The sequence below is a fragment of the Dendrobates tinctorius genome, unplaced genomic scaffold, assembly GCF_039654945.1.
Source record: "Dendrobates tinctorius isolate UK_male_01 unplaced genomic scaffold, ASM3965494v1 ptg000001l, whole genome shotgun sequence".
In the NCBI taxonomy this organism is placed as follows: domain Eukaryota; kingdom Metazoa; phylum Chordata; class Amphibia; order Anura; family Dendrobatidae; genus Dendrobates; species Dendrobates tinctorius.
In genome coordinates this window covers 21,922,979-21,950,750 of record NW_027361669.1, presented here as the reverse complement: position 1 = coordinate 21,950,750, position 27,772 = coordinate 21,922,979, and the positions used below count along the sequence as shown (strand labels likewise).

The window sequence follows — 27,772 nt, the reverse complement described above, 5'->3', positions numbered from 1 at the left end:
AGTCCCCAAGGGTTACTTTAAGAAAATGCATAGCTTGATAGCATCGTTTATATGGGGCTTATCTAGGCCTAAAGTAGGTATTGGTACCCTGCAGAGGCCCAAGAGGCAGGGTGGTTATGAGGTACCTGATCTTTTTTTTTTTTTTGTACTATCTGGCTGGCCAGTTACGATATTTAAAATATTGGTTGCTCCCTGACAGGCTTAATAACGCAGAGGCTCATCTCATTCATTTTCTGGGAGGATGTACACTATGGGCGTATTAGAAGGTTCATACAGACCACCTCGGGGCCTGTTTGCACATAGTTTGGCAATACAGGTTTGGCGGGAAGGTAAACATACTTTAAAGTTTTCTGATCAGATTGGGGAGATTCAGATATGGGATAATCCTGAATTTTCCCATCTCCAGAAGTTGCAGGATATAGGTTTCTGGAAGCAAAATGGTATAACAACGTTCAATCAGATTTTTGAAAATCAAATTTTATCATTTGAACAATTTCTATATAAAATTTGGAATCCCCCATAAAGAATTTTATAGATATCTGCAGCTGAGGCATGCCATAGCATCTCAATTCCCGCTTCCCAGGATGCAAATATCTAAATACCCACTAACAGGAATATTGTCCACTCAAGGGCCAACGGGTGTGATTTCCTCTCTGTACACCTCTCTTAAATTCCAAGATTGCTTCCACCCAATTGGCTGTGGAGGATAAATGGAGTCACTTAATCCCTTCTATCACCGATGACCAGTGGTGTGACGCACTGGGGACGCATACGACGGTGTCTCCAGCGGCAAATAAATTGATTCAGTTATATATGCTACACCAATCCTATCTAACCCCGAGTAAACTACATAAATACGGCAGAAGAGTAAATGATGAAGGTCATAAATGTGGGGAGGTGGGAGCAAATTTTTGGCATCTCATTTGGGATTGTATAATTATAAGGAGATACTGGAAAGACGTAATTTTTGCTCTAGAGGGGATAATTGGGATACCAATTGAATGCACTCCAGAGATGTGTGTGTTGGATGTTGTGGATGAGGAAATGTGGACTCATTATGACAGAATATTTCTCAGACACGTTTTGTTTCTTGCCAGGAAAGCGAATGCATTGAAGTGGACGGGGGATGGTCCCCTTCGGTTAATCAGTGGAAAAAATTAGTGAACAATATAATTCCTTATGAGAACACACTATACAGAAATAGAGGATGTCCCCAGAAATTTCGTAAAATTTGGGAAAAGTTGTGTGACTCGCCCCTGACACAACTAGCTCCTGATGCCATAAATTCCTCAAATGTGAGCTATAACCCTTGAACTGTTTATTTTTCAGTGCAAAATGTGATGGTTTACGTGGACTTAGGAATATTTCCTTACTATAACCCGACTTGTTGTAAACTTAGAATCCTGATTAAGAATTCTTCGATGATGCAATGTTGTTGAGAACAGAATACACTATGTTTAATGTTCTATTTTATTTGTGCTGTTTGTCTACTTTATTATTGAAAGTATGCTTTTATAGCTGAGGTTGTGGATGACGACTAGATGGATTACTCGGTTTTCCTTATACTGCAATGTCACATGTTTAATATGTTATTTTGTGGAATCTTTCAATAAAGAGTTTAAAAAAAAAAAAAAAAAAAAAAGAATGGACAAAAATTACAGGTGCAAGATGTGGAAAGCTCAGAGATTTATCCAAAGTGACTTGCAGCTGTAAATGACACAAAAGGAGGCTCTACAAAGTGCTGACTTTAGGGGGATGAATAGTTCTGCACAAATTAAGGTGTGTGTGTGTGTGTGTGTGTGTAAGGGGAAGGGGGAACACTAATTTTGCAAGCTATTGTAGGTACCCAAGGCAAAAGTTATAAAGATATACCTTCCTACCTAACTTCACAGTTAGCAAGAGTTGAATACATAATACTGATATGAGTTTGTTGGTTTTACTTTAGAAATAAGGCAATGCCGGAATGTCTTCATTGTCATGATGCCGAGAAACATGCCACTGCCAACCAGATGGCCATTTACGTTTGTTAGGCTAAGTGCATACGTACCGGAACTCTCGCGGAAATTACCGCGAGAATTCTGGAATTCCATTCCGCGGGAAAATCGCATTTTAAATTCCCGCGATTTTCCCGCGGAAAAAATAGCATTTTGCAAGCGTATTTAGCTTGCAAAATGCTAGCGTTTTCCAAGCGATCTGTAGCATCGCTTGGAGAACTGATTGACAGGTTGGTCACACTCGTCAAACATAGTGTTTGACAAGTGTGACCAACTTTTTACTACTGAGGCCGCCTATGCAGCATCAGTAGTAAAAGATAAAATGCAAAAAAAAAAATAAAAAATGGTGTTATTCTTACCTTCCGACGTCCTGCGCAGCCGTTCCCAGTAATCCTTTGCGAAAATGTCCGTGATGACGTGAGTTCTCGCGGGATCGCGATGTCTCGCGGTTATTCGCGATGACATCGCGCGAATGACCGCGAGACTTCGCGATCCCGCGAGAACGGACGTCATCGCGGGCATTTTCGCAAAGGATTACTGGGAACGAGAGCGTGGAGAGAGGCGGGAAGGCTGCGCAGGACGCCGGAAGGTGAGAATAACAATATTTTTTATTTTAAATTCTATTTTTTACAGGGATATGGTACCCAAAGCCCGGAGGACAGTCTCCTCTCCTCCGGACCGTGGGTACCATCCGCAAATGTTCTGCTTACTTTCCGCATGGTGTGCACAGCCACATGCGGGAAGTAAGCGGAACAATACTTTCCTATGGGTGCGGGATCGCCGCGATTCCGCAAAATTAATGAGCATGCTGCGGTTTTTACCGCAAAGCGATTCCGCAGCGGTAAAAACCGCAGCATTAGCACAACATTGCGGAATCCCAAAGGAATGCATGGAATGCTTATTTTGCGCATTTTCGCGGCAAAATCGCGCGGTTAAAACCGCCGCGGAAACGCAAAAAAAACGCCACGTGTGAACTCAGCCTTAATCTGGTATGTTTTGGTGAACTGGTAACCAAGATTTTGTTTAGTCCAAGTTTATAAGAAATGACTCCTAACATTCAATTTCTCTTCCTTCTTAGAAGTACAGATGTGTCTTTTCTTATCTTTTCTCTTGGCTAAAGATTTACTGAGATGAATTACACAAAATAACCCATCATTTCAGGATGTTTCAAACCAAAAGGAAATGCAAGGAAGAAGACATTAATATTTTAGAGTAGTTTTCAATAGATCGACAAAACCGACTGCCTCAAACAAATGGACATCTTAAGGCCATGCCGCACAAACCACAGGAGCAGAAGGGAGAAGGACAACAGCGCTCAACTGGTTAATACTATATCACTGTGAAAATTACACAGGAAGGAGAAAATCTACAAGAATTATTACCCACAGCACATTAACGTCACAAAAAACGCAAACAGAAAAGTCTAAAATCCGTAACATGAAACTCAAGCAAGTGGAGTATACAAAATAAACCGAAAAAGTCCTTACCGGAACTCATTCAGGGCCTCCACTATTTTATTGTATGCCAGGCTTCTCTGACTGGCATCTGTTAATCTGCGGCTCATTTTCATTGCCTTGAAGAAAAAAAAATACTCATTATAGGCAACAAGAAAAGAAAGAGTGCTTCCTTTACAGAGCTCGTCACTTTGTGCGATAGATTCTTGCCTTCTTGTAATGAAAATCGTACCTGCTCGATGGCACATTTCAGCTTGTTCATGTGACTCTCAAACAGTGGAAAATGAGAAAAGAAGAACTCATGGAACTTGCTGGTTTCATCCTCGTCCTTTGACAAGGAGAATATGACGCCAATGGCGATCTTCTTCTTCCGCGTAACACCCAGGTTGGGCCCACAGCTATCATCGGACATGTTAAAGCTTTCCTCTACTGACCTATGAGAAAAGAATATTCATAGAGAAAGCAGAGCGGTCACTTCCATCCTAATTCTGTGACCTCTGTCTTCACCTGCAACCCAAAGCCACATTACATAGGCTACTTTCACACTAGTGTCGTGCACTGCACCATTGCAGCGCACCGACGCATAGTGTGGAAGCGCCGCACAACGGGGGCAGCGGATGCTGTTTTTCATCGCATCCGCTGCCCCATTGTGAGGTGCGGGGAGGCGGGGGCGGAGTTCCGGCCGCGCGTGCGCGGTCGGAAATGCTGCAGACGACGCACCAAAAAATGTTACATGTAACGTTTTTTGGTGGCGACGGTCCGACACAACCGTCGCACGACGGTTGCGAAGTGTGGCAATGCGTCGCACTGCGTCGTTAATAAAAGTCTATGGAGAAAAAACGCATCCTGCAAGCACTTTTGCAGGATGCGTTTTTTCTTCAAAACGACGCATAGCGACGTGCAGTGCACGACGCTAGTGTGAAAGTAGCCTAAGAGATCATTTCATAATCACTTTCCCAGCTTTGCTACATCTCTATGTGTGAGTAATAAATTACGGCAGGGGCGAGTACATATAGAAAATATGGACCTACACGCAATGTAGCAATGCACTATTCTCGCTTCAATATTTCTCTCAATCGTGGATTGAATGGAAGACAACTGAATAAATCTCAAGAAAAACATGGCTACGTTCTTCTACAAGCAGCGCCACACCTGCATGCAGGATTTGTCTGGTTATGCAGATTAATAGTAATCATGCTTAAGGCTACATTCCCGCGATGAGCTTTTGGTGAGTCACTGACGTTGCAGACTCTCTGCCTCATCATGTGAATTCGGTTACTTGAGCTTTTCACAGTTTTTTTGCACGAGTTTTTATCAGGCTTGTGACAATGTGTTTTTTGTCTCTTCTTGGTACATCGATTGCTTTATTTTTGATACTACTTGGTATTTGGCTTTAACATAACTTTATTGGTACAGACTTTGATTCCTGCTGCCCGTGGTTTGGGCACAAGTTCTCTTTAGGTTTAATGTATAAACACAGTGGAATTACGTCCTCTAGTGGTGGCTGCAAGTAGCAACAAATTTACCATTTTTTCATATATATGAAGCCGATTTAGTTCTCTTAAACCGAAAAATGGATCTGACCATTATTAAAAGAGATAGGAGGAAATAAACAATTGTTATTCTCTCACCATCGTGGGAACACTCCATTCTCCAAGCTGGTAGTTTGGCTACGACGCCAGCGTCTCTGGTAGCTGCTGGCACAGCTGCTGTTAAGGGATGAGCTTGGTGATGGAAACGGAGTGATCAGGAGACTACTCAGAGAAGCTGCAGAACCGAGAGGACTTATAAAGGTCAGGCAAATACTCATCATAGCAAACAACTCATGTTGCCAAAATGTCTGCGATAGCCTCACCTGATCGCGCTATGCCACTATCCCGATCATCATTAAACCCGCGGCCTGGCATATCCATCGGATTGCTATGAACTGTAAAAGAAGTCATTGCTTGTGTTATGTTAAAAGATGGCTAAACTCGGACACTTTCACCCAGCAGATAATTGGTATCACCTCTGAACCCTCACAGCAGTGAATATGGCACATGTGAACACAAATTGCAGAGACTACCTGAGTGATAGATCAGACCTCCCACCAGAGTGACATTGCCATGCAAACCCACCACCAAAAGCTCCAGCTCAGCTGAACAGGCGCACACCTCAGCCCATAGGGACTCCATTTCAGATTAAAAAAGTCCTGGTTGTTATTGTTTTCTACTTATTGACTTATGAATCCATACGATATGAAAAAATATTTTCAGTGATGACGAAGAACAATTTTGTACAATGGAAAAACAAACAAAAACCTCCCATTTTGCATCAATGTAAAGTACGTTGTGTATAAGGGCAAATATCTTAGTAGTGAGTCCTGTTCAGCTGGCCTTCACTCATCGAATCTGATGGTCATGTGCTTGTGAAGGAATCTAGAACATCGACATTGCAGAATTAACATAGGCATGCAAAAAGGTGTTGACAAAAGTAGGCCCTGGCTGGGGAAATAAGGTAGAAATAGTAGAACATTTAGGACCTATCATGGTCTATTGTCATTTTTTTGGCTCCGGATTAGACTGATCATCGGAAAACAACTTTCTATTCCTTAGTTCCACAGTGCCGCGGATTATTGAGCATGCATAGAGACACACAGGCTACACTACATGTCACATGGCAAGCAGCACACCTGCAAAGAAAGAAGCACTCCGGATGAGTCGGAGCGGGCCCTGCTCAGAGAATGCCCGCCTGGGGCTGCAGAGCTGAGACAGACCTACACGGTGAAACGCAGAATACAGATGGAAGAGAATACAGTTAATAGGGAAATGTGTGTCCTGATGAAGAAATACAACGGACAGGAAAAGAAAACAAAATGAAAAAGATAATGGTCAGTACATCATGTAAGTGAGCACATACATTTCCAATGGTGTACCGGCTGTGGGATTGGAGGTCCTCACTCTATAAAGACTGACAAGGTGTCGAGTCACACAGTGTGTATAATCGGGGTCTCTGACATATCAAGAATGTCAAAAAGTCTACTCATGTGAGGAATAGAATCATAGAAAAAGCCATTTGTTTAGCAGAAGCGCCTTCAGCTAATGCTCTGCCCGGACACTGTGCTCACTCCCATGAATTATAGTCCATTAATACTAAAATGATGCAACTGACCAAGCCAGAAATGCCATAACAACGTTTCTATTTCAATATATATGAATAGTTCACTGACACAGAGCGACATGACCGAGCACGGAATTATGAAGTATTAACCTACATATGACAGCTTTTATACTGCCCCCAATGAAAATTCATTATGCCAAACATGATTGCTGGAAATGACAGGATAGTGTGAAATTACTACAACTAGTGCAGATATTGTCACCATTCTAAAATTATTACCGCATCTTCCATAGAAGGCAAAGCAAGGAAAACTGCTGAAAAGTAATACGTATGGAGGAATGTTTTCTTACTGCAAGGTGATTTACAGCTTATATGCAAGATCTGGATAAAGTATAAGACCAAGGGCATGTGGAGCAGCTGTCTAACAGGTTCAAAAATTAAGCAAAAGTGATTTCATTGATTGCCTATAGCCAACCACCCCACTTCTACCAGGCTCCAGCTCTTATACACTAGGTCCAAACACCACCAGGATGCTGGTACTGGGAGCCTCAAAACCTTTATGAACCAGAACAGAACTGGGCTATGCAACTTTCTGAATTTTTTCAATACATTTTGATCTTTTGCAGACAGTTTGTTAGAAGAAAAATATAAAACTGGCAAATGACGCATAACCCCACAAGTTTTTTTTGTTTTAGGATAGCACGGCACCTGTAGAGGCTGAAAAATTTGATTAAATGGACCTCATAAAACTTGTCAAAGCATGCTATATGCAAGAGAAAACTATTAACTATCCAGCCAGGGACCAAAGCAGTAGAATCAGCCTAGTCCGGCTCCTTCCAGCGCTGCTCCAGGGGATTGGTAGGTCTCTCAATATGTACATACAAGGCAGAGGACTAGCAATCACCTGCAGCAGCGCTGGGAAGAGCCGGTCTGGGGCATCACCAGGCTAATCTCATCTCTGGCTATGGTCCCTTGCAGGATATTTGGAATTTATTTAAAAAAAAAAAAAAAAAAAAATTATATTATATTATATAATATATATATATATATATATATATATATATATATATATAATATAATATAATAAATATATATAATATAATAAATATATATATATATATATATATATATATATATATAATATAAATATATATATATATATATATATATAATATAAATATATATATATATATATATATATATATATATATATATAATAAATAAATATATATAAATATATATATAAATATAAATATATATATATATATATATATATATAAATATATATATATATATATATATAAATATATATATATATATATATAAATATATATATATATATATATATATATATATATATATATATATATATATATATATATATATATATATATATACACACACACATACACACACACATATATACATACACATATACACTTACATATATACATATAAACACACATACATATGCACACTAGATGGTGGCCCGGTTCTAACGCATCGTGTATCCTAGAATATGTACGTAGTTTATTTAAAGGGAATCTGTCACCCCATTTTTGCCCCCATAAGCTGGCGACATCATTCTGCAATGCTGTAGAAAAGCCCCCGATGAAACCTGAAAGATAAGAAAAACGCGTTAGATTATACTCACAGGGGGCGGGTACGGTGGGTGTCGCGGTCCAGTGCCTCCCATCTTCATACGATGATGTCCTCCTTCTTGCTTCTCCCTCGGCTCTGTTGAGGGCAGAGTAAAGTACTGCAGTGCACAGGCGCCGGGAAAGGTCACAGAGGTCCGGCGCCTGCGCACTGCAGTACTCTGCTCTGCCCTCAACAGGGCCAATAAAGTACGTGTGCGCAGGAGACGAGGGAGAAGCAAGTAGGAGGACGTCATCGCATGAAGATGGGATGCGCCGGACGGGACAGCGACACCCGTCGGACCGGACCGAACGCCAGGGTGAGTATAATCTAACTCTTTTTTCTTATCTTTCAGGTTTCATCAGGGACTTCTCTACAGCATCACAGAATGCTGTAGAGAAGTCCCTGATGGCGGTGGCCGCAGCTGATACCCCATTTTTGGCCTAACAGATTCCCTTTAAATTCCCCGCCAATATCGCTGACTATGGTAACCGTCAGGAGATCAGCGGCTAGCGCCACAGATCCCCCAACAGTAGCGGTGGCGTGCGTCGTTCGAATTCCGCGCCAATTCGTGGCCAGACTGCACCTGTCGCTGATTGTAACGGAAATCGCGACGCGGGATTTCCGTTACAAACAGACAGAATTAGACGATTATACAGTAGAGAGAGAGAGAAAATATATATATATATATATATATATATATATATATATATATATATATATATATATATACACACACATACACACACACACACATACATACACACATACACACAATTTTATACAAAGCTTGATATATATGGAACAAAATAATAACTATATATGCTCTGAAATATACTCACCTATGTTCCCAAGTAGACCATTCATGATGCTAGTGTTCTCGGCCTTCAGTGTGTTTTCATGACTTATGTTCTCAAAGCTGTCCTGCAGTCTGTGAAAAGTGAACACATCATTTGTACTATCATGGATAAAAAAAAAAATTTAAAAAATGACATTTCCCTGTAAAAGTACAAAAAATAGCCGGTAAAATGTTTATTATCTTTTTGTCTATATACAAAAAGTCTTTGAGGCTCCCCCTTTTATTCAGCTTACACAAATTCTTAAGCAAAGGAAGAAAGGACCATATTGCTGTGAAACAGAGAAAGAACACAGAAATAAAGACAACCAAGTGCTGCACATTTTTCATTTCTTCAGGAATTAAAGATCCCAGTGGTACAATGAGTGCTCGGAGTCATCTAATGGTGAAATAGCTGTAGAAATGAAGGCTTGACCTGGTGCCAGTGACACTAGAGTGGCCTCCACAATAGATGGTGACATCATTCAGCAGCTGGTGCGCTCAAATAGAAAGATCCGAAAGCAGATAAACCCTTATAATCTTGTATGCATGGTATACAGAATTAGTATGTATTCTTTTCACCAAAACGTTCCAAGCAGAAAGGGTAAGTAGCCAAAATAAACTCACGTGTTCAGACTCCCGTAGATGCTGCTCCCAGTCCGTGCAGTGAAGACTTTGCTCAGCATGAGCTGTGGTGGAGAGCTGTACAGAACACGAAGGAAAAGAGTCAACTGGCTGTAACGTACAGCATACGGACAAGTGGTATACACTGTGTTCCAAATTATTGTGCAAAAAGAGTTTAGGAGTGATAAGTTTAGAATTTTTTTGTTTGTCATTTAAACTCATTGATGGTGATGTGTGTCAGGGCTCTTTATATCACTGAAAGCAATTGCATATACCTGTGCAAATTAGTTTGGCAGGTGTGTCCAAATAAAGGCAAGACTACTTAAGAAGGCTGTTCCACATTATTAAGCAGCCTACATTTTTTGCCAAAATGGGAAAGAAAAAGGATATGTCGGCTGCTGAGAAGCAACAAATTGTGAAGTATTTAGGTCAAGGCATGACTACAATCAACATTGCCAAGACACTTCATCATGATCATTGCACAATCAAGAAGTATGTAACTGATTCCCAGCACACACGTGTGCGTGCTGATAAGGAAAAATTGAGGACTCTTTCCAACAGGCAATTGCGTCAGGTTAAAAGAGCAGCTGCAAAAATGCCTTGTCATAGCATAGCAGACAAGTTTTTGAAGCTGCTGGTGCCTCCAACGTCACCCGAACAACAAGATGCAGGGTCATTCAGAGGTTTGCAGCTGTGCGTAAGCCATCCTGTCGACCACCTCTATCGACTGCACACAAGCAGAAACGGCTCCAGTGGGCCAAACGATACATGAAGACTGACTTCCAAACTGTTTAGTTCACTGATGAGTGCCGTGCAACGCTCGATGGTCCAGATGGATTGAGTGGAGGATGGCTGGTTGATGGACACCCCATGAAAACACGGCTAAGGCGCAAACAAGGAGGAGGTGGAGTAATGTTTTGGGCTGGAATCACGGGGAGAGAGATTGTGGGCCCCTTTAGGATCCCTGAAGGGGTAAAGATGAACTCCATAATCTATGTGGAGTTTCTAAAACAGCACTTCCTGCCATGGTTCAAGAGGAAGAACCGTGCTTTCCGCAGCAAGATCATTTTCATGCATGATAATGCACCGTCTCATGCTGCAAATAACACATCTGCATCTCTGGCTGCTATGGACATAAAAGAGGACAAACTTAGGCTGTAGCCACCATCTTCCCCTGACCTCAACCCCATTGAGAACCTCTGGAGCATCATCAAAAGGAGTATCTATGATGGCGGGAGGCAGTTCACATCTAAGCAACAGCTCTGGGAGGGTATTCTGTCCATATGCAAAACAATTGAAGCACAAACCATCCAAAAACTGACAAATTCAATGGACGAGAGAGTTCAGAAGCTTCTTTCGAACAAGGGGTCCAATGTGCAAATGTAACATCACCTAGAATAAAGTTTTGACTTGAAAACTGTTTGATTTCATTTTGAAATAAGCTGATAATGCTTATAATTTCACAATTAACCATTTTTTTGTTCAAAATAAAAATAAAAAAGGGTGAAAACTCTGCTGTGCATAATAATTTGGAACATGAAATTTGAGTGTTTATTATGTTTCAAAATATACTGTTTTCATAGGCAGTTTGTTCAAAAACATTGCAATTATACTGGAATAGTAGATGACTGGAAAATTACAATGACTGCAATTCATATAGGTAAGGCTAATTTCACACTTGCTTTTTTTTGCAGTGCGTTTTTCCCGCAAAAAAACGCATTGAAAAAACGCATACAAACGCATACAACTGCTGCGTTTTTTTCAAGCATTTTTATGAGCATGCATGAAAAAAACGCAGCGTTTTTATGCGTTTGTATGCGTTTTTAGTGCGTTTTTACCGCGTTTGCGTTTTTTCCAAACATTAGGTGGCCCCTCACACTAACCCAAACCATGACTTTACTAACCCTAACCCCAACCCTGACCCTAACCCTGACCCTAACCCTATCCCTGACCCTAACCCTAAACCTAACCCTGACCCTGAACCAAACCATACTAACCCTAACCCAAACCCTAAACCCTAACTAACCCTAACCCTGACCCTAACCCAAACCCTGACCCTAACCCAAACCCTGACCCTAACCCTAAACCCTGACCCTAAACCCCCTTAACTAACCCTAACTCTAACCCAAACCCCTAAATGCCATGGTTAACAAAAAAAACCGCATGTGCAAAAAAACGCATACATAAGCATGCCAATGCGCACATATGCGCACCCATAGACTTATAATGGGTGTCTTGCTGTAAAAAAAACGCATTGCGCGCGCATGCGTTTTTTTGAGGCAAGTCAGACGCCCAAAAAATGCAACAGGATGCATTTTGTGCGCCCGAGCGCATACCGCAAAAAAACGCATGCGCGCAAAAACGCATACAAACGCGTGTGTATGCGCACATAAGCACATCCCATGCAAAGTATAGGAAAAAAAAAAAAAATCGCATGCGTTTTTTAGCGCTAAAATACCGCGAAAAAAAACGAAAGTGTGAAACCAGCCTAATTTAGAGAAAATATGAGGAAGTATTTTTTGCATAATAATTTGGAACACAGTGTACTAGTCTACAGCCACAGAACGGAGAAATATTACAATACTGAACATTTGAATAAGTCACCTCTTTACACAACCGCTTTTCAGGCTCATAGAAGTAATGGAAGTAAGAAATTCCCCCACATTCTAATAAGGTGGTCAAGGTGTGCCAAGAGTGATGTCCGCTTTGGATGACTAAAGCTGGTTTCACGTTAGCGTTTTTGTGCGCAGCGCATCCATGCGCACCTATGTTTAACATGGCGTACGCATGGTCTTGCATCTGCGTTTTCGTGCGCGTGCGTTTTTTCCAGGTGTGCGTCTAGACGCGCTGGACGCAACACGTTGCATTTTTGGGTCCGCCCGAAGGCGTTAAAAAAATACATGCATACGCTTGAGCACGGAATGCGTCAAAATAACACATTACAGTCTATGGGAACGCAGGTGTGCGCATGCGTTTTAAGAGTAAACATGGCTAGACACTGGTTTAAACCACCCCCTACACAAAGAAAAATTGTTTGAAATGCGAGTAGAAAACCTAATGTCTGACTGTACTTTTTTCTCCATTTATAACGCATGAGCATAAAAAACGCAAACACATGCGTTTCTACTTGCACACAGACGCAAATGTGAAACTAGCCTAAGGATGACAAGGCTGACTAAGTTGAAAATATAATTTGTGGGCCCTACAGATATATAATATGAGTTATAAATCATGGAAAACCATTTAGTAATAATCAGTATGGTAAATTTGGGACTGTATATTACCCATAGCATGGTTTTTGGGTTCTGCATCTTGATTAGCAAGCTTAATAATCAATTTGAAAAAGTTATTCCAGCCACTGCAATATTTCCATAAATACCATCCACCCCTCCTGTCTGATAAAGTCACCTTCGTTTTGGCATCACTTTCACTCCCTGGCAAGGAAACTGGTTGTGTTCTCTCTTTACTCGCCTATCTGGCAACAACAGGCTCCCTATTACAAGCCCCAGGTTGCTTTACTGCACGCTGCTCGGTCACATGGCTGTCGGGAAACAATCTTAACTTCTTGCAGCCTTATGCTTTTCTTCAGCATTTTCAAGACATAAGGTAGACAGATTGTCCGTTTTGCAAGTGTATTTTCAGTCTCCATTCGTATCATTCAAAAAAAAAAAAGAAGGGAACCATGCTAAGAAGTCTGACTACAGTCTATGGCATTTGCATTCTAACTTGCAATTATGAAGGCGATTTTATACAGCAAAAAAAATATACCATACATACGAGTATAAGCCGACACGTGTATAAGCTGACCCCCCCTAATTTAGCCACAAAAAACTGGGAAAACGTATTGACTCGAGTATAAGCCGAGGGTGGAAAATGCAGCAGCTACTGGTAAATTTCAAAAATAAAAATAGATACCAATAAAAGTAAAATTTATTGAGACATCAGTAGGATAAATGTTTTTGAATAGCCATATTGAATCAGGAGCCCCATAGATTATGCCCCCATATACTGCTCCACAGATTACGCCCCCATATGCTGCTCCATAGATTATGCCCCCATAAGATACTCCATATATCATGCCCCCATAAGATGCTCCATATATCATGCCCCCATATGCTGACCCCATAAGATACTCCTAACATTATGCCCCCATATGCTGCTGCTGCAAATAAAAATAAAAAAAATGACATACTCACCTCTCCGTCGCTGGGTGTCAGGTGCCGGTGTCGCTGCTGGCTCAGGACCTGAGACATTCACCTGTCCTGTGTCCATCGCTGCTGCTCACCGCTATCTGCTACGTCATCTGTCAGTGACGTTCAGGCAGCAGAGGGCACGGCGCACACTAACCACGTCACCGCGCCCTCTGCTGTCTGAATGTCACTGACAGAGGACACATCAGACAGTAGCAAGCAGCGATGGAGCGGGACAGGTGAATATAGCCTATACTTAACCCGTCCTGGCGCGGTCTCTGCAGCTCCGTCCTCCCAGTGTCTCCCTTCAGCGGTCATGTGGTACGGCTCATTAAACTCATGAATATGAGCATATTCATGAGTATAATGAGCGGTACCATGTGACCACGGAAGGAAGGGAGACCGTGGGACAAGCAGGGGGGCTGCAGAGACCGCGCCAGGAGGGGCAAGTATGACCTGACACCCCCGCTCCCCCCTCCGACCCCCTGGCGTATGACTCGAATATAAGCCGAGAGGGACACTTCAGCCAAAAAAAATGGGCTGAAAATCTCGCCTTATATTCAAGTACAGTATATACGGTATTTTAAAAAGTGCATGTTATTACAGAAGTGGCAACGCGTTTCAAATACAAGTTGGAACGCTGTGCGAGTTCAAAACATGGTACCTCGTCTTTATTAACATATAATTTTTTAACAATTATTTCTAAAGAAAATTCTTCATTTATCTCTACAATTGTTCCTGTGGAATCCGGCCTTCTACACGCGCAGAGCCATGGTGAGCTGGGCTTTTTATACAGATTTAAGAAATATGACTGCAGTTTATGGTACCTGAATTCTAACATGCAACACCTAATAAAGATGGGATATTGGACAGAAACTATTCAGATTTGTAATTATTGTATATCGTTGTAGACACTTAATATCTCTATTGTTTAACATATGAGAAGACATGTTTGTGGCTGTGTATAGAAATATATGGCAGTATGCTGCGTTCGCTTGATTAATGTTGCGGTTCCCAAGCATACCTGCATGTGCTAGCCGTTAAAGTGTAACTTTCCCTATATTTTTTTTTAGAAAAAGAAACAAGGGACACAAATACCACATCCTAGATATCTCTGAATGAAATATGCCAGTTGCAAATCTATATTCATTACACAGTGGCATGCATTGAGAACACTAAAACATAAAAATAATCAATGTAAATCAAAATTAATATCCCATGGAGGTCTGGATATGGAATGATACTCAAAATCAAAAGTGAAAAATCTAATTACAGGCTGATCCAACTTCAGTGAAAATGCATCAAAGCAAGGAAATGATGTTCAGTAGTGTGTGTGGCCTCCACATGCCTGTATGACCTCCCTACAATGCCAGGGCATGGTCCTGATGAGGTGGTGAATGTTCTCCTGCGGAATCTCCTCCCAGACCTGGATTAAAGTATAAATCAGCTCCTGGATAGTCTGAGGAATAGATGTTCCGGGGAATAGCATCAATACCTTCAACATGCAGGTACTTCAGCCTCATGAGGCCTAACTTCACACTTCAGCCACATGAGGCCTAACACTGTCATGCATCAGAAAGAACACAGGGCCCAGTGTAGCTGCGCATGGTCTCTCAATGAATCTGGGGATCTGATTCCGATACCAAATGCCAGTCAGGGTACATCTGGCTAGCACAGAGAGGGTGGTGCGGCCCTCCGAAGAAATGCTTCCCCACACCATTACTGACCCACTGCCAAACCGGTCATTGTGGAGGATGTTGAAAGCAGGAGAACGTTCTCCACAGCATCTCCAGACTCTGTCACGTTAGTCACATATGGCAAGTGTGAACCTGCTCTCATTCATGAAGAGCAAAGGGCGGCAATGTCAAATCTGCCAATCTTAATGTTCTCTGGCAAATGCCAATTGCCTTGCACAGTGTTGGGCTGTAAGCACAACACCAACTTGTGGACGTCGGGTCCTCATACCACCCTCATGTAGTCTGTTTCTGACAGTTTGACCATACATATAAATGTTAGTGCAAAAGAAGAAAACCCTCCTAAACATATATGATCCCTTCAAACAACATAGATACCAAAAAGAGCAAATGAAGTAGCAAGATCGAGATTATATTAAAATACAAAATGTATTATATATATTAAAAACACAACATATGACAATCACAATAATTAGAGTACCAAAGAGCAGGGTCAAAAAGATACAATGAAGTTCTGCTGACGAAACTGCATAGCGGTGGTGAAACGCGCGTCGCGGTGTCTTTGGACAGGCACCCCCCCACTTACATCATGACGGCAGGTATTGACTTACATATTTCATAGGCGTCTGTTGGCATATGAGTGAGGGACAATTTGAATGTTTCTATTTAGCATTGGTGGAGCTCAGTTGGACATTTACTGCACGTTATGTGCATCCCTATTAATACACTGAATGGCCACACAATTGATTGCTATTGATGATTTTGTTCCCTTTTGCATATTCATTAAGCTATTATAGGAATATATGTGCTTTGTATATTACAGCGCATATCATATATATATATATATATATATATATATATATATATATATATATATATATATATATATATATATATATATATATACTAGCCTTGGGGGTTGCACCTGTAGGCTTCATTGTATCTTTTTGACCCTGCTCTTTGGTACTCTAATTATTGTGATGTCATATATTGAGTTTTTAATATATAATAAATTTTGTATTTTAATATAATCTCGATCTTGCTCCTTCATTTGCTCTTTTTGGAATATAAATGTTAGTGGCCTGTGGGGGTCATTTTGCAGGGCTCTGGCACTGCTCCTACTTGCACAAAGGAGGAGGTAGCGGTACTGCTGTTGGGTTGTTGCTCTCTTACGAACACCTCCGTGTCTCCTGGTGCACTGGCCTGTCTCCTGGTATCTTCTCCATGCTCTGAGTACGTTGCTGACAGACATAGCTACCATTCTTTCCACAGCTCACAATGATGTGCAATCCTGGATGAGCTGCACTACCTGAGCAACTTATGTGGGTTGTAGACACCGCCTTATGCTACTGTACCTCTAGGGGTGAAAGCAATGACAAGGTGACAAAAACAATAGCCAAAAAGGAACAGAGTAATGGTCTGTGGTCACCCCTGCAGAACCACTCCTTTATAGGTGTCTTGCTAATTGCCTATCATTTCCACCTGTTGTCTGTTCAAGTTGCACAGCTGGAGAAACTGATTCACAATCAATCAGTGTTGGTTCATAACTGGACAGGTTGACTTCACAGAAGTGTGATTGACTTGGAATTACATTGTGTTTAGTGTTCACTTTTTTTTTTCAGCAATGTACATAGTTTACATACAAGAGGCACACATCATATTTACATATAGTTCAAAGAAGACATATGCTAAATGCAACAAACAATTCACATTATGATTCTTTATGCAATCTGTTTAATTCAGATCTAGCTATAGAGTAAATGAGCCAACGGCATCCATTTCACTGGAAATTAATCACTTTCACTGCTGTTCTAAAGAAAAAATAAATAAATAAATAAATTATATATATATATATATATATATATATATACATACATATATATACACACATCTCAACATCGCAACTGTGAGGCCTCATATCAGTTTTTGCTCACATGTGGTAAAAAACGAAGATTTTCAACAATGTGCTGGATCCAATTCCATCCATTTTTGGTCAGTGTGTCCATTCCATCACTATGGCATTGGTTCTCACATTAAAAAGTAAAAGGAAAAAAATGCAAGTTTTTCCTACCAATAAAATGGACAGTATTTGGATAATATCTATGTTTTGTTTGTTTTTCAAGGATCTCTTGATTTACAATTTTGATCTCTGAAATCTTTGTTCCTGTCCAAGTTCTATTCAACTTTTTAAAAATCAAATAAATCCCCCTTCCCAAAATAACAGCCCCCCCTCCCAATCATGTATTGGCTAAAAAGCTGCCCATGGCACATAGATTGGACAAATGCATTTTAAAATGGATTCATTTAATAAATAGCCTTTTTTTCCGCTCTGCATAGTTTTTTTTTTATCATGGTTAAGTAATTCTCCCTTACGCTCCACAGGTTAAAGGGAACCTGTCATCACTAGATTCATGCTGCCCAAACCAAGGTCAGCATGAAATCAGAGCCTGGATGTGCAGTTACGGCCAAATAGGTCTTTCTTTCCAATGTTGTAGCATTAGAGAGCACATAATCTAAAAAGACGGCTGGAGACTATAGAGACCTTGGTAGTCCGGTGCGGCCACCAGCCAGTTTTACCACCTGTTCCAGTTGATTGACAGACTCTCTCCATGTATATGCAAAAGGCTTGCCAAACAGGGTAGCATGACTTAACCAATATGGAAACCAGCACAGACATACAGAAAAAGATAGCACACAGAGTACGGACCAGACAATATATTAAGAAAAGTGACAATTTAATTGAGACTCACCGAATCTGGTGAATTTTCAGAGTGGAGCCTTTGTAGCTCATAGCCACTGACCCAAACATCATTTCTCCAAGCATATTGGCATCTGCGGAACAACGAGGACTCTGCCAAACAAATCAAGAAGTAGTTAGAATGATTGCAGCTGTCAATCATTGACGATGGGGTAGGGGCTACGGCATGTTCTGACTGCTGTCTGCATTAACCCTATCAGATGGCTAATTCATTAACAGAATATCAACTTCACAAAACACTAAATTTCTCCACTTGACCAAAACCAACCTAGCGAGATACGCCAGCCAAAACAGCAATTTCATATAAAAATGGTCTTTGTCACAGGATTTGCAAACCCGCAATAGGTCACACTAGCCTAATGTTTGCCCATGGAGCTGACAACAGCTTTTATGCAATGTTCAGGTGTCAGGTCAGTTGATGGCATCTCCGAAAATGACAGGAGGCAATGGCCAGTCTAATGAGACAAGCGGCCAGTCATCATCTTATATGTAATAGCTGAAACTATTCCAAACAAAAAAGTAATCCTCAGGGCAAGAACAAAATGACATTATACAGGCACAGCACCACTGTGGCATGCAGATCACCATTCACATACCATAACCGGCGTTAACGTGTAACCCACCCTAGGGTGGCGGTCTGGGGGGCTGACGATTACTGCATTACGCAGACATCAAGCTGAAGCCAAAATGAGCAGGGAATCAAGTATGGTTTCTGGAAAATGTCATATATATAGGTGATAAAGTACATGTCACTACACAGATATTCTTATTAGCAGCGTGCTGCAAGTAGGCTACAAACCACGCACAAAATACCACATGGTCTGCTGCTCCATAGAAATGGAATTTCTGCTCTACGTACTATTAAAATTAAAAGAATCAAGAATAACTTATTTTTGCATTGCATATTTTATTCCATAGAAGTCATCTATTGCTACTTTTAGAATATATTCACAAGTAGCACATTTGTTGGCGACTCCAAACCAATTCCATTTATTGACATGGGTTGTTTCTGCAGGACGTGCATAGGTTATTACAAGACACATTCAGATAAAATCTACTACATGAGAATATTCCCTTCAAATCTAATTCTCCCTAAAAGCACCGTATGTGCATGCTTCATGTATTTGCTGCAGACATTTCTGCATCAAAAACGTGCATCCTGGCAAAAATCAAAACTCTGCATAAAAAAAAAAAAATTGTGTTTCGGGGGGTTTTTTTTCCCAGTCACTAGAATTGGTGAAAAAAGCAGCAAAAATGTGAAAGAACTGACATTCTGCAGATTTGAAACGGTTTCAAATCAGCATGGGAAAAATAAGCATAATGTGCATTGTTACGTGTGAAGATACTCTTAATCTTCCATTGTCAGGATATAAAAACCACATTCTGGAATTAATTGTGCAGAATGAATGTTCTCTGGCTAATGGCTCAAAAGGAGATACAGATAAATCCAGAAATATTTGGTTAATGACACATCTTTTGTCATTTTAGCTTTTTTATGAAAACATATTCAAGATATAGTTATATAATCAATATGGATTTAAAGTGCCGGCTCTTAGCTTTAATTTGAGAGCATTCACATCCTAAATGGAGTAAGTGTTTAGGAATTTCAGCTCTCTAATAATTAGTTGCTTCTTTTTAAAGCCACGTTCACACGTTCCATATTTTACACCAGTATTTGTAAACCAAAAATAGGAGTGGAACAATCAGAGGAAAAACAAAGATGTCACCAATTCTGCTTTTTTCACTCACCCCTGGTTTTGGCTTACAAATACTGACGTAAAATACTGAACATGTGAACATGGCCTAAAGGGAACAAAAATAATTGGACAATTATTTCAAAAGCTCTTAAATGGGTTGCTGGGCTATTTTCTCGTTAATCCATCAGGTAAAATGTCTTAAGCGGATATCAGGTGTGACATTTGCATTTGGAAACTGTTGCTGTGAACCCACAACATGTGGTCAAAGGAGCTAATGTAACAGAAACAGCCCATCATTAAGCTGAAAAAAGAGGAAATCCATCAGAGAGATAGCAAAAATATTAGAAGTGAACAGTTTGGTACATTCAGGAAAAAGAAAAAATATAAAAGTGGGGTGGGGAGGCATTGGTGAGCTTGGCAACTCAAAAAGGCCTGGACGCACATGGAAGACAACAGTGGTAGATCAATACAAAAGCATTTCCTTGGTGAAGAAAAACCCCTTCACAATATATACCCAAGTGAAGAACACTCTCCATAAAGTAGATAAGTACATGTTTCACTAACCAAGTCTACCATAAAGAGAAGACTTCTTGAGAGCAAATACAGAGAGTTCACCACAAGATGCAAACCATTAATCAGCCTTAAAAATAGAAAGGTCAGAATAGACTTTGCCAAAAACATCTAAAGAAACCAGCCCAGTTCTGTAAAAGCATTCTTTCGCCAGATAAAACTAAGATTAACTTGTACCAGAATGATCGGAAGAAGAAAGTTTGGAGAAGGCTTAGAACGGGTAATAATTCAAGGCACACCACTTCACCTGTAAAACATGGTGGAGGCACTGAGATGGCATGGCTTCCAATGGCACTGGGTCACTAGTGTTTACTGATGATGTGTCTGGAGGCAGCAGCAGCTGGATGAGTACAGGGCGATACTTTCTGCCCAGATTCAACCAAATGTAGTAAGGTTGATTGGAAGGCGTGTCACAGAACAGATGTACAATAACCTACTGTGAAATCATCTCAGTGAGTTTTTAAAGTAAAGAAGTGGAATATTCTGCAATGGCAGACTCAGTCACCAGATCTCAACCCCATCGAGCAGGCATTTCATATGCTTCAGACAAAACTTGAGATAGAAACATCCACAAACAACTGAAGTCAGCTACAGCAAAGACCCGACAAAGCATCATAAACTGGAAACCCAGCCTTTAGGGACATCCATGACCTCAGTCATTACCTGCAAAGGATTCTCTACAATGTATTAAAAATGAACATTTATTTATAGCAAGGTTAATTTGTCCAATTACTTTTGAGCTTCTGAATTGAGGAGGCTTTGTAGAAAAATGGTCCCAATTTCACTGGATATTTCTGGATATTTTTGTTCCACCCTTTAATTAAACCTGAAAATCTACACTTCAATTGTATCTCAGTTGTTTCATTTTACAAAAATAGCTTCATGCAGAGCCCACATCTCAAAGATTCGGTCATTGTCCAAATATTTCTGGACCTAACTGTATATGGTGATGGCCCTTGACCCACACAGGGTACTTCTGGCAAGCCCAAACCCCTCCAAAAGATGTATTGATGACCTATATTACAGATATAAATATTTAAAAGTGTAATCCCACAAAAACAAGTTCTGGTCGCTGGGATGGTATTACGGAGTTCCCTGTGTGTATGGAATGGTGTGTTACTATTGATTCAGTCACTTGTATGGGGGGGAACAGTGCTGGCTATCCAAAACCACTCTTCATACAGAATAAGTGGATGCTCCCCACCTTTCATGTTATAAATTATCACCAAACCTATGGACAGGATAACCCCTTATACTCCTAGAGAGCATTTTATTACTATATTAGTGTATCATTTAATTTTAGATATATTTTATGTCCGCACTCATTGTTACAATCCAATTTGTGATGGTTTTTTTATTTCTTGTGGCATTACGTCCTCATTTGAGTCGCTTTTCTACTTTGCAAATGAGAAATGCAATTGCATCCATCTATAATTACAGCCACAGTCAGAAATAGCAGGCTGCTGATAAAGAAAAGCAGGGGAGACTGATCAGATCAGTAGGATAAGAGAAATCTAGACTGGTAATGTACCCTGAACCCCCACATACAGCACTACAAAGAGGTGGCGCGGAGCTTACAGCACTATTCTGGGGAGATGGTAACCAGAAACTTGTGATCTGTGCAAGTTCACTTGACAGGAAGAATATTTATCTGTGTCAGATGACTGCCTCCTCCTGCAGCCAAAATCCCTTCTCTTATGTAAAGTGAAACTCAAGCCAAGAGAGGAGATCCCAGACCAAGAGCGAGGAACAACTCAGCACTCAAGTCACATGCCTCGGTCATTTTCAACTCTTTTTAGTATTGGGGGGAGGGGGAGAAAATACCGATCATACTGGACGAGACTAATCCAGTCAGCACTTTGCTGCATGTTAAACTGACACGAATGGTCACTAGGATCAAAGGGACAAACAATATTAAAAAATGCATACATTATGGTGTAATACAAAGTGAAAGGCAAATATTATGAAACTGACTACTGAATATGTAGAGTGTAGTTCACAAATTTAAGGACTTCCATCTGAATCCAATTGTGAGTAGAATCAGGTCAGAAAGTTAAGGCGGCTCTGGAGCAGGTGGTTTTCTATACATCTCCATTACTTTAATGATCGCACATCAGCTGACAGAGGCGAGCTCAGCACAGAGCACATCACTTCTACTTCCACCAATCCAAGCGAATGCGAGCAGTGGTACGAGAGAGACATGTTATGGAAGCACCATCAGGCTTGGGGAGGAAAATCTGATCCCAAGAACTGTGTAGATCTTTAGAGTATAACATAGATCAAAATTTCACAGTCAAAATGAATACACGTAACACCAGGCTGCTGCATTGGGGGGGGAAAAAAAAAAAAAAAAAAAAGGAAAAGTGAACAAAGCCTCACTCAAAGCTTTCATGTTTAAACAAGTCTGTGAAAAATGGAACCAGGGTCATTTTTTTGGGATCGGCGTGTCATCAATGTATGACCCGTGTGTCCGTTTTTTACCATCAGTGTACGATCCATGTATCCATTTTTACCATCAGTGTTCTTCACAGATGGATAAAGTTACAAAACTTCTCCTATTCTTTGCAATGTTAAATACGGACAGCACACAGACTGTACACTGATGCCATCTGTGTGCTGTACGCGTTTTGCAGACCCATAGACTTGCACGGATGAAATGTGCCACTGCTACCCGGGAAAAACTGACACAGGAGTTTTGCACTGACAAGACAGTGTGAAAAAACATGGACATGTGAACACCCTCTTATTATGGATACGTGTTGTACCTGTGAAAAAAAAAAGAAAAAAAGGATACAGCACGGTTCACATCCGTCTTTCATATCAGTTGAGAGAGAGATTTGTATTTTTTTAGCCGCCAGAACTGGATTAAGGCTATGTGCCCACAGTAGCGTTTTTAAACGCTCAGGAAACGGGTCTCCTTCCCAGAAAATGCACTTTTTTTCCACGCGTTTTTTGCGCAAATTTTCCGCGCGTCTTTTGGACTATAGGAAATAGCCAAAAACGCAGACCTAAGCGGAAATTAATGAACATACTGTGCTTTTTACCGCTAAGCGTTTCCTTAGAGGTAAAAAGCGCATCCATTGGCACAAAAAGGCCAAAATGCATTAAAATGAATGGGATGGTTCTTTTTGATGCGGTTTGACCCCAAAAAACGCATCAAAAACGCTTAAAAAAACGCAACGTGGGCACACAGCCTTAGGGTTAAATTTCCGGCAAAGGCAATTCTTCCGGGCATGCGCAGTGTACAAATGCGGATCTGGCCAGCAAAAAAACGTTTCATTGTCCGTCATGTCAGCGGACGCCAAAATTTTGGTGGATCCGTAAAAAAACGGATCCAACGGATGACCATCCGTCAAGATCCGCCGATAATGCAAGTCAATGGGAAAAAAAAAACGGATCCGCCAAGAAAAATGGCGGATCCGTTTTTGTTTTTTTTTTTTTTTGCAAAACGGCGGATTTTGACTGATGGAGACAAATGGATGTGTGAAAGAGGCCTTAATCTTATAGATCACAGTGTAGAACTTGTACCTCGGTTACCTCAGGAAGCGTAGGGATCTACACTTCAGGTGTAGGACTTAAGAGGCTGACCATTATTGAGTACACAGGCTTCTCAGCATGGGAGAAGATGAATAGAATTTAGTTGGTCTATACACTTAAGGCTCCCATCCACATTAGATTAATGTTGGCATAACCTTCCAGATATTATTATAGCACCACTTATTCCATGGCGCTTTACATGAGGCTACAATGGAAGCCCAAGAACAGGTCTCCTCTCCGGTGTGGCTATCCCCAGGCAGATTCTTAGCTCCTTTCTGCTTTGAGCCTATGACTTTAATAGCGGATAACCCTGTAAGAGGCATTACCATTTCTTTTTTGGTAAGGTACACTAAAAACACATTTTTATTAGGTAGATTTACTTTAAACAAAATCAAAGCCTATGATGCAACAGAGAACTTTTACCAACCTGGTACTTTGGACATTGCTCTTTTGTGTCAGAAGCCAGTGAACTAGCGGAGCTGTCCAGAGAAGTCGAGCTGTCTCCTCCAGGTCTGAGCTGGCAACACTTTCCAAACACCCTCACCGGAGTGTCGCTCACGAGTTTCTGTGGAATGGAAAAGCAAATATTAGCTTTTCAGGTCTAAACATCTTTGTGGAATTTTTTTTCCTCAATCTATAAAAAAAATTAGGGTAAACACAAGGAGAAATACAATTGTGCCATTCCATATTCCAAAGAGACAAAGATACCAAAATCAAGATCTACCAAACATCTGCAGGGGTCGTTTAGAAGAGTGCTCATCAGACTCCACGGCGGCTGACATACCCATGACCGGAATTACAGAATCCGTCTGGTTTTCCTGTTCCGCATGACTTTGGTGACTATCACATGGAATCACAATTCATTTTTATCCCAGACAAATAGTAATTTGTGAAATAAGCCATACGCTGCTAGGTAAAACTTAACACTGGAGTTCACATTCACAGTGGGTATTATTGTGGCAATGTGCTGAATAAAGCGTTTTGGCCGCTTGTTCTGCCGTTATATATTATATTAGTGATGCTTAAAGGATTTGACCTTTTAACTAATATTTTCACCTTTCCAACTAAAAAACGGCACTATTTTGCTCCTGCATCACCAACCACATAAGTTCCCGAAATTGAAGGTGGCTACCAAAAACTGATCAATACTTCAAAAGCTGGCCCAGGTCAGTAAAGCCTGCTGGCCACGTGCAAGACGGTATCTTCTGAGCTTTGTAGAGTTGTGCAACCTAAAAAACAACGTTTACGAGCATTTTTGTTATGAATTGACAGTAGGATTCACAAAGATACCCATGATGCCTGCATGAAACAACCCATGGAGCCAATTCCTATCATGTCATAGAAGCACACATTTCTCATAGAATAAAATCCTAGATACATGTAACTATGTCACAATTATTAAACTATCATTGATACAATTCTGAAACCGTTAACATATTTCAGTAGAGGTCCCAGCTCCTTATAGCAACAAATACTCTGATTCCCCCCAACTGGGGAGGAAGCCCAGTCATATTGTTATACAATGGAATTGGGTTACCCCTATTCCTCCGCACCATTTCCAACAATACAAATCTGGTAGACACAGCTCCAGCCACAAAAACCTCAGCACTCATTTTATTATAGGTAGAATAAAAATCTAAATAATGATCTGCTGTAATTGCAAAGTCTTACAAGGGTTGCTCAAAGGTGACAAAAAGGAGGCGTAGGCATGGAAGAACTGACCTCTAAAGACTTGGGTTATGCCGAGTGGACAGGTGGTGGCATCTCAGAGGCTTTACCACTTCATTTTATTCTACAGCCCCATAAACATTTTTGTAAGCTGGCACGTTAGATATGATCTGATTATTACAGCCCCTCACGTGCAAGAAATCATCCACAGCAAAATGTACAGAGCAGCAGGTAGGAAACAGAAGTAGAGGAAGACAAATATCAAGGCGGCCAGGAATGAATGCCAACGGAATGGGCAAGTGACCTTTTCTCCACAGTCAAATTCAAGATTTCTGAGCGACAAATAAAACTGGACAGCATTAAACACAATAAACCTATCTATGTGGCCATACCAACTTGGTTTTATTTAGCAGCGCTGCCAAGAAAGAAATACTTCACATTTTTCATGTAAAATGAGCCTTTCTGCATTTTGTTTGGAGCAGTGTGAAACCGTGCCCAGCTTTGTGGAGAAAGCCTCATGTCACCAGCTCAGATGACTCATGAGCTCATGACTATATCACGGAGGCTTCCTCCACTCACTACAATGGAAGCACAGAGCTGCGTTCCTCTTTCAGGCAGACAGTGAGTGATCCTACACAGACCACACATAGGGGAGCGCACAACGCTCTTCTGCCAGCAGTCATATGATCGCCCTGCAGACCCTGAACTAGGACTGCAGTCTATCTCTGACCGAACAAACAAGGTTTCTGGCTCCGCTCAGCAGCAGGCATGTGACACGCACCGCAGTCATTCTGCTGGCTACGAGAATCCTGCACACACAAAACCACACACAATCATTTATGTACATACACTAAATGGACCTTGTATCACATCCTACTATGAAGCCCGAAAAGGTGGAAGCAAACAACGATCCAAAATCTCTGGGTATTCTGAAGCATGAACATTTCCTTCACTGAATCAAAGAAAATCCTAGAAAACTCACTCAAATACCATGAAAAAGAAGTTAAAGTTATAACTTAAAGGGGTATTCCCACCTCCAAGATATAATGTAATGGGTGTAATATTAGCAAATGCCTTCCAATTCGAAATGCAGTGTAGTTCTTCTCATTAGCCATCTCACTTACCCCATGTGTAGGGTGTAGCAGTTACAGATATCCATGATTAGGACCACTAACAACCAATTGTCACTGTATGAGTTGTTCTAACCATGGATACCTAAGCTACAGCAATGCCCTGCACATGGGCTAAGTGACAAAGCGAATCAGAAGAACTAGACTACATTTCAAATTGGAGATATTTGATAGCATTGTCACATCTACTAGATACTGGGATTGAATCTTGGAGATGGGAATACCCCTTTAAATTTCAGCATTAATTTCTTATTCAAGGTATCTGCTGGCTTTTGAGTGTGTTTTCTGGGATTTTCTTTGCTTTAATTTCTGAACTTTGTATCCAGGATCGCCACACCCTGCATAATTTGTGTGTACTTGCATTACAAATATTATGTACGGCTAGAGGCTGGATTTTATACACCTGAGGCTCTGGGACTGAATGAAAAATCAGAATTCAATAATTCAGGTGTCCCCCAATACTATCATTTATAGAAGGCCAAGGTCACTCAACCATTTCTCATCTGAGAGAATTGGATCAATTTTGTTAAAGACACTCGAATCAGACTCTGATCCATGATTGATCCGAGTGTCAGCATAGGGTGATCTGATTCTCTGATGAGAGAATAGGTGCACACCATGAGAAGATGGAGAACAAAATTTCTTCTTCTTCTTCATTTTGTGAGGCAGCAGAAATCAAACTGCACTTAAATGTCATCCGAGTGCAGTACAATCTTTTGCACGCACCCAACCACTTGAATGGGTGAGTCTCTTCTGATTTCTGAGTAAAATTGCATCATGCTGCAAATTTTTTTTCAGACAGATTCTGTCAGTGGGAAAAAAATAAATCGGTAATCAGCACTGATCAATTGCATAACAATGGTCCAAGTGCCATCCAATAAAAA

General features: G+C 40.8%; 1 protein-coding gene across 2 annotated transcripts in view; it reads right to left on the bottom strand.

Annotated features, from left to right (window-relative positions):
- FNIP1 (folliculin interacting protein 1) overlaps positions 1 to 27,772 on the bottom strand; it is a 124,596-nt gene that overhangs the window by 45,635 nt on the left and 51,189 nt on the right. The window contains exons 3-11 of one of the 2 annotated variants that reach the window (XM_073571309.1): positions 24,518 to 24,655; positions 18,279 to 18,379; positions 9,648 to 9,722; positions 9,028 to 9,116; positions 6,120 to 6,203; positions 5,304 to 5,375; positions 5,080 to 5,215; positions 3,681 to 3,882; positions 3,482 to 3,567 (exon numbers count right to left, since the gene is read on the bottom strand). In XM_073571309.1, the coding sequence (XP_073427410.1) occupies positions 3,482 to 3,567; positions 3,681 to 3,882; positions 5,080 to 5,215; positions 5,304 to 5,375; positions 6,120 to 6,203; positions 9,028 to 9,116; positions 9,648 to 9,722; positions 18,279 to 18,379; positions 24,518 to 24,655 (983 nt within the window). The remainder of the gene's footprint in view (positions 1 to 3,481; positions 3,568 to 3,680; positions 3,883 to 5,079; positions 5,216 to 5,303; positions 5,376 to 6,119; positions 6,204 to 9,027; positions 9,117 to 9,647; positions 9,723 to 18,278; positions 18,380 to 24,517; positions 24,656 to 27,772) is intronic. The other variant, XM_073571380.1, reaches the window with a different exon arrangement.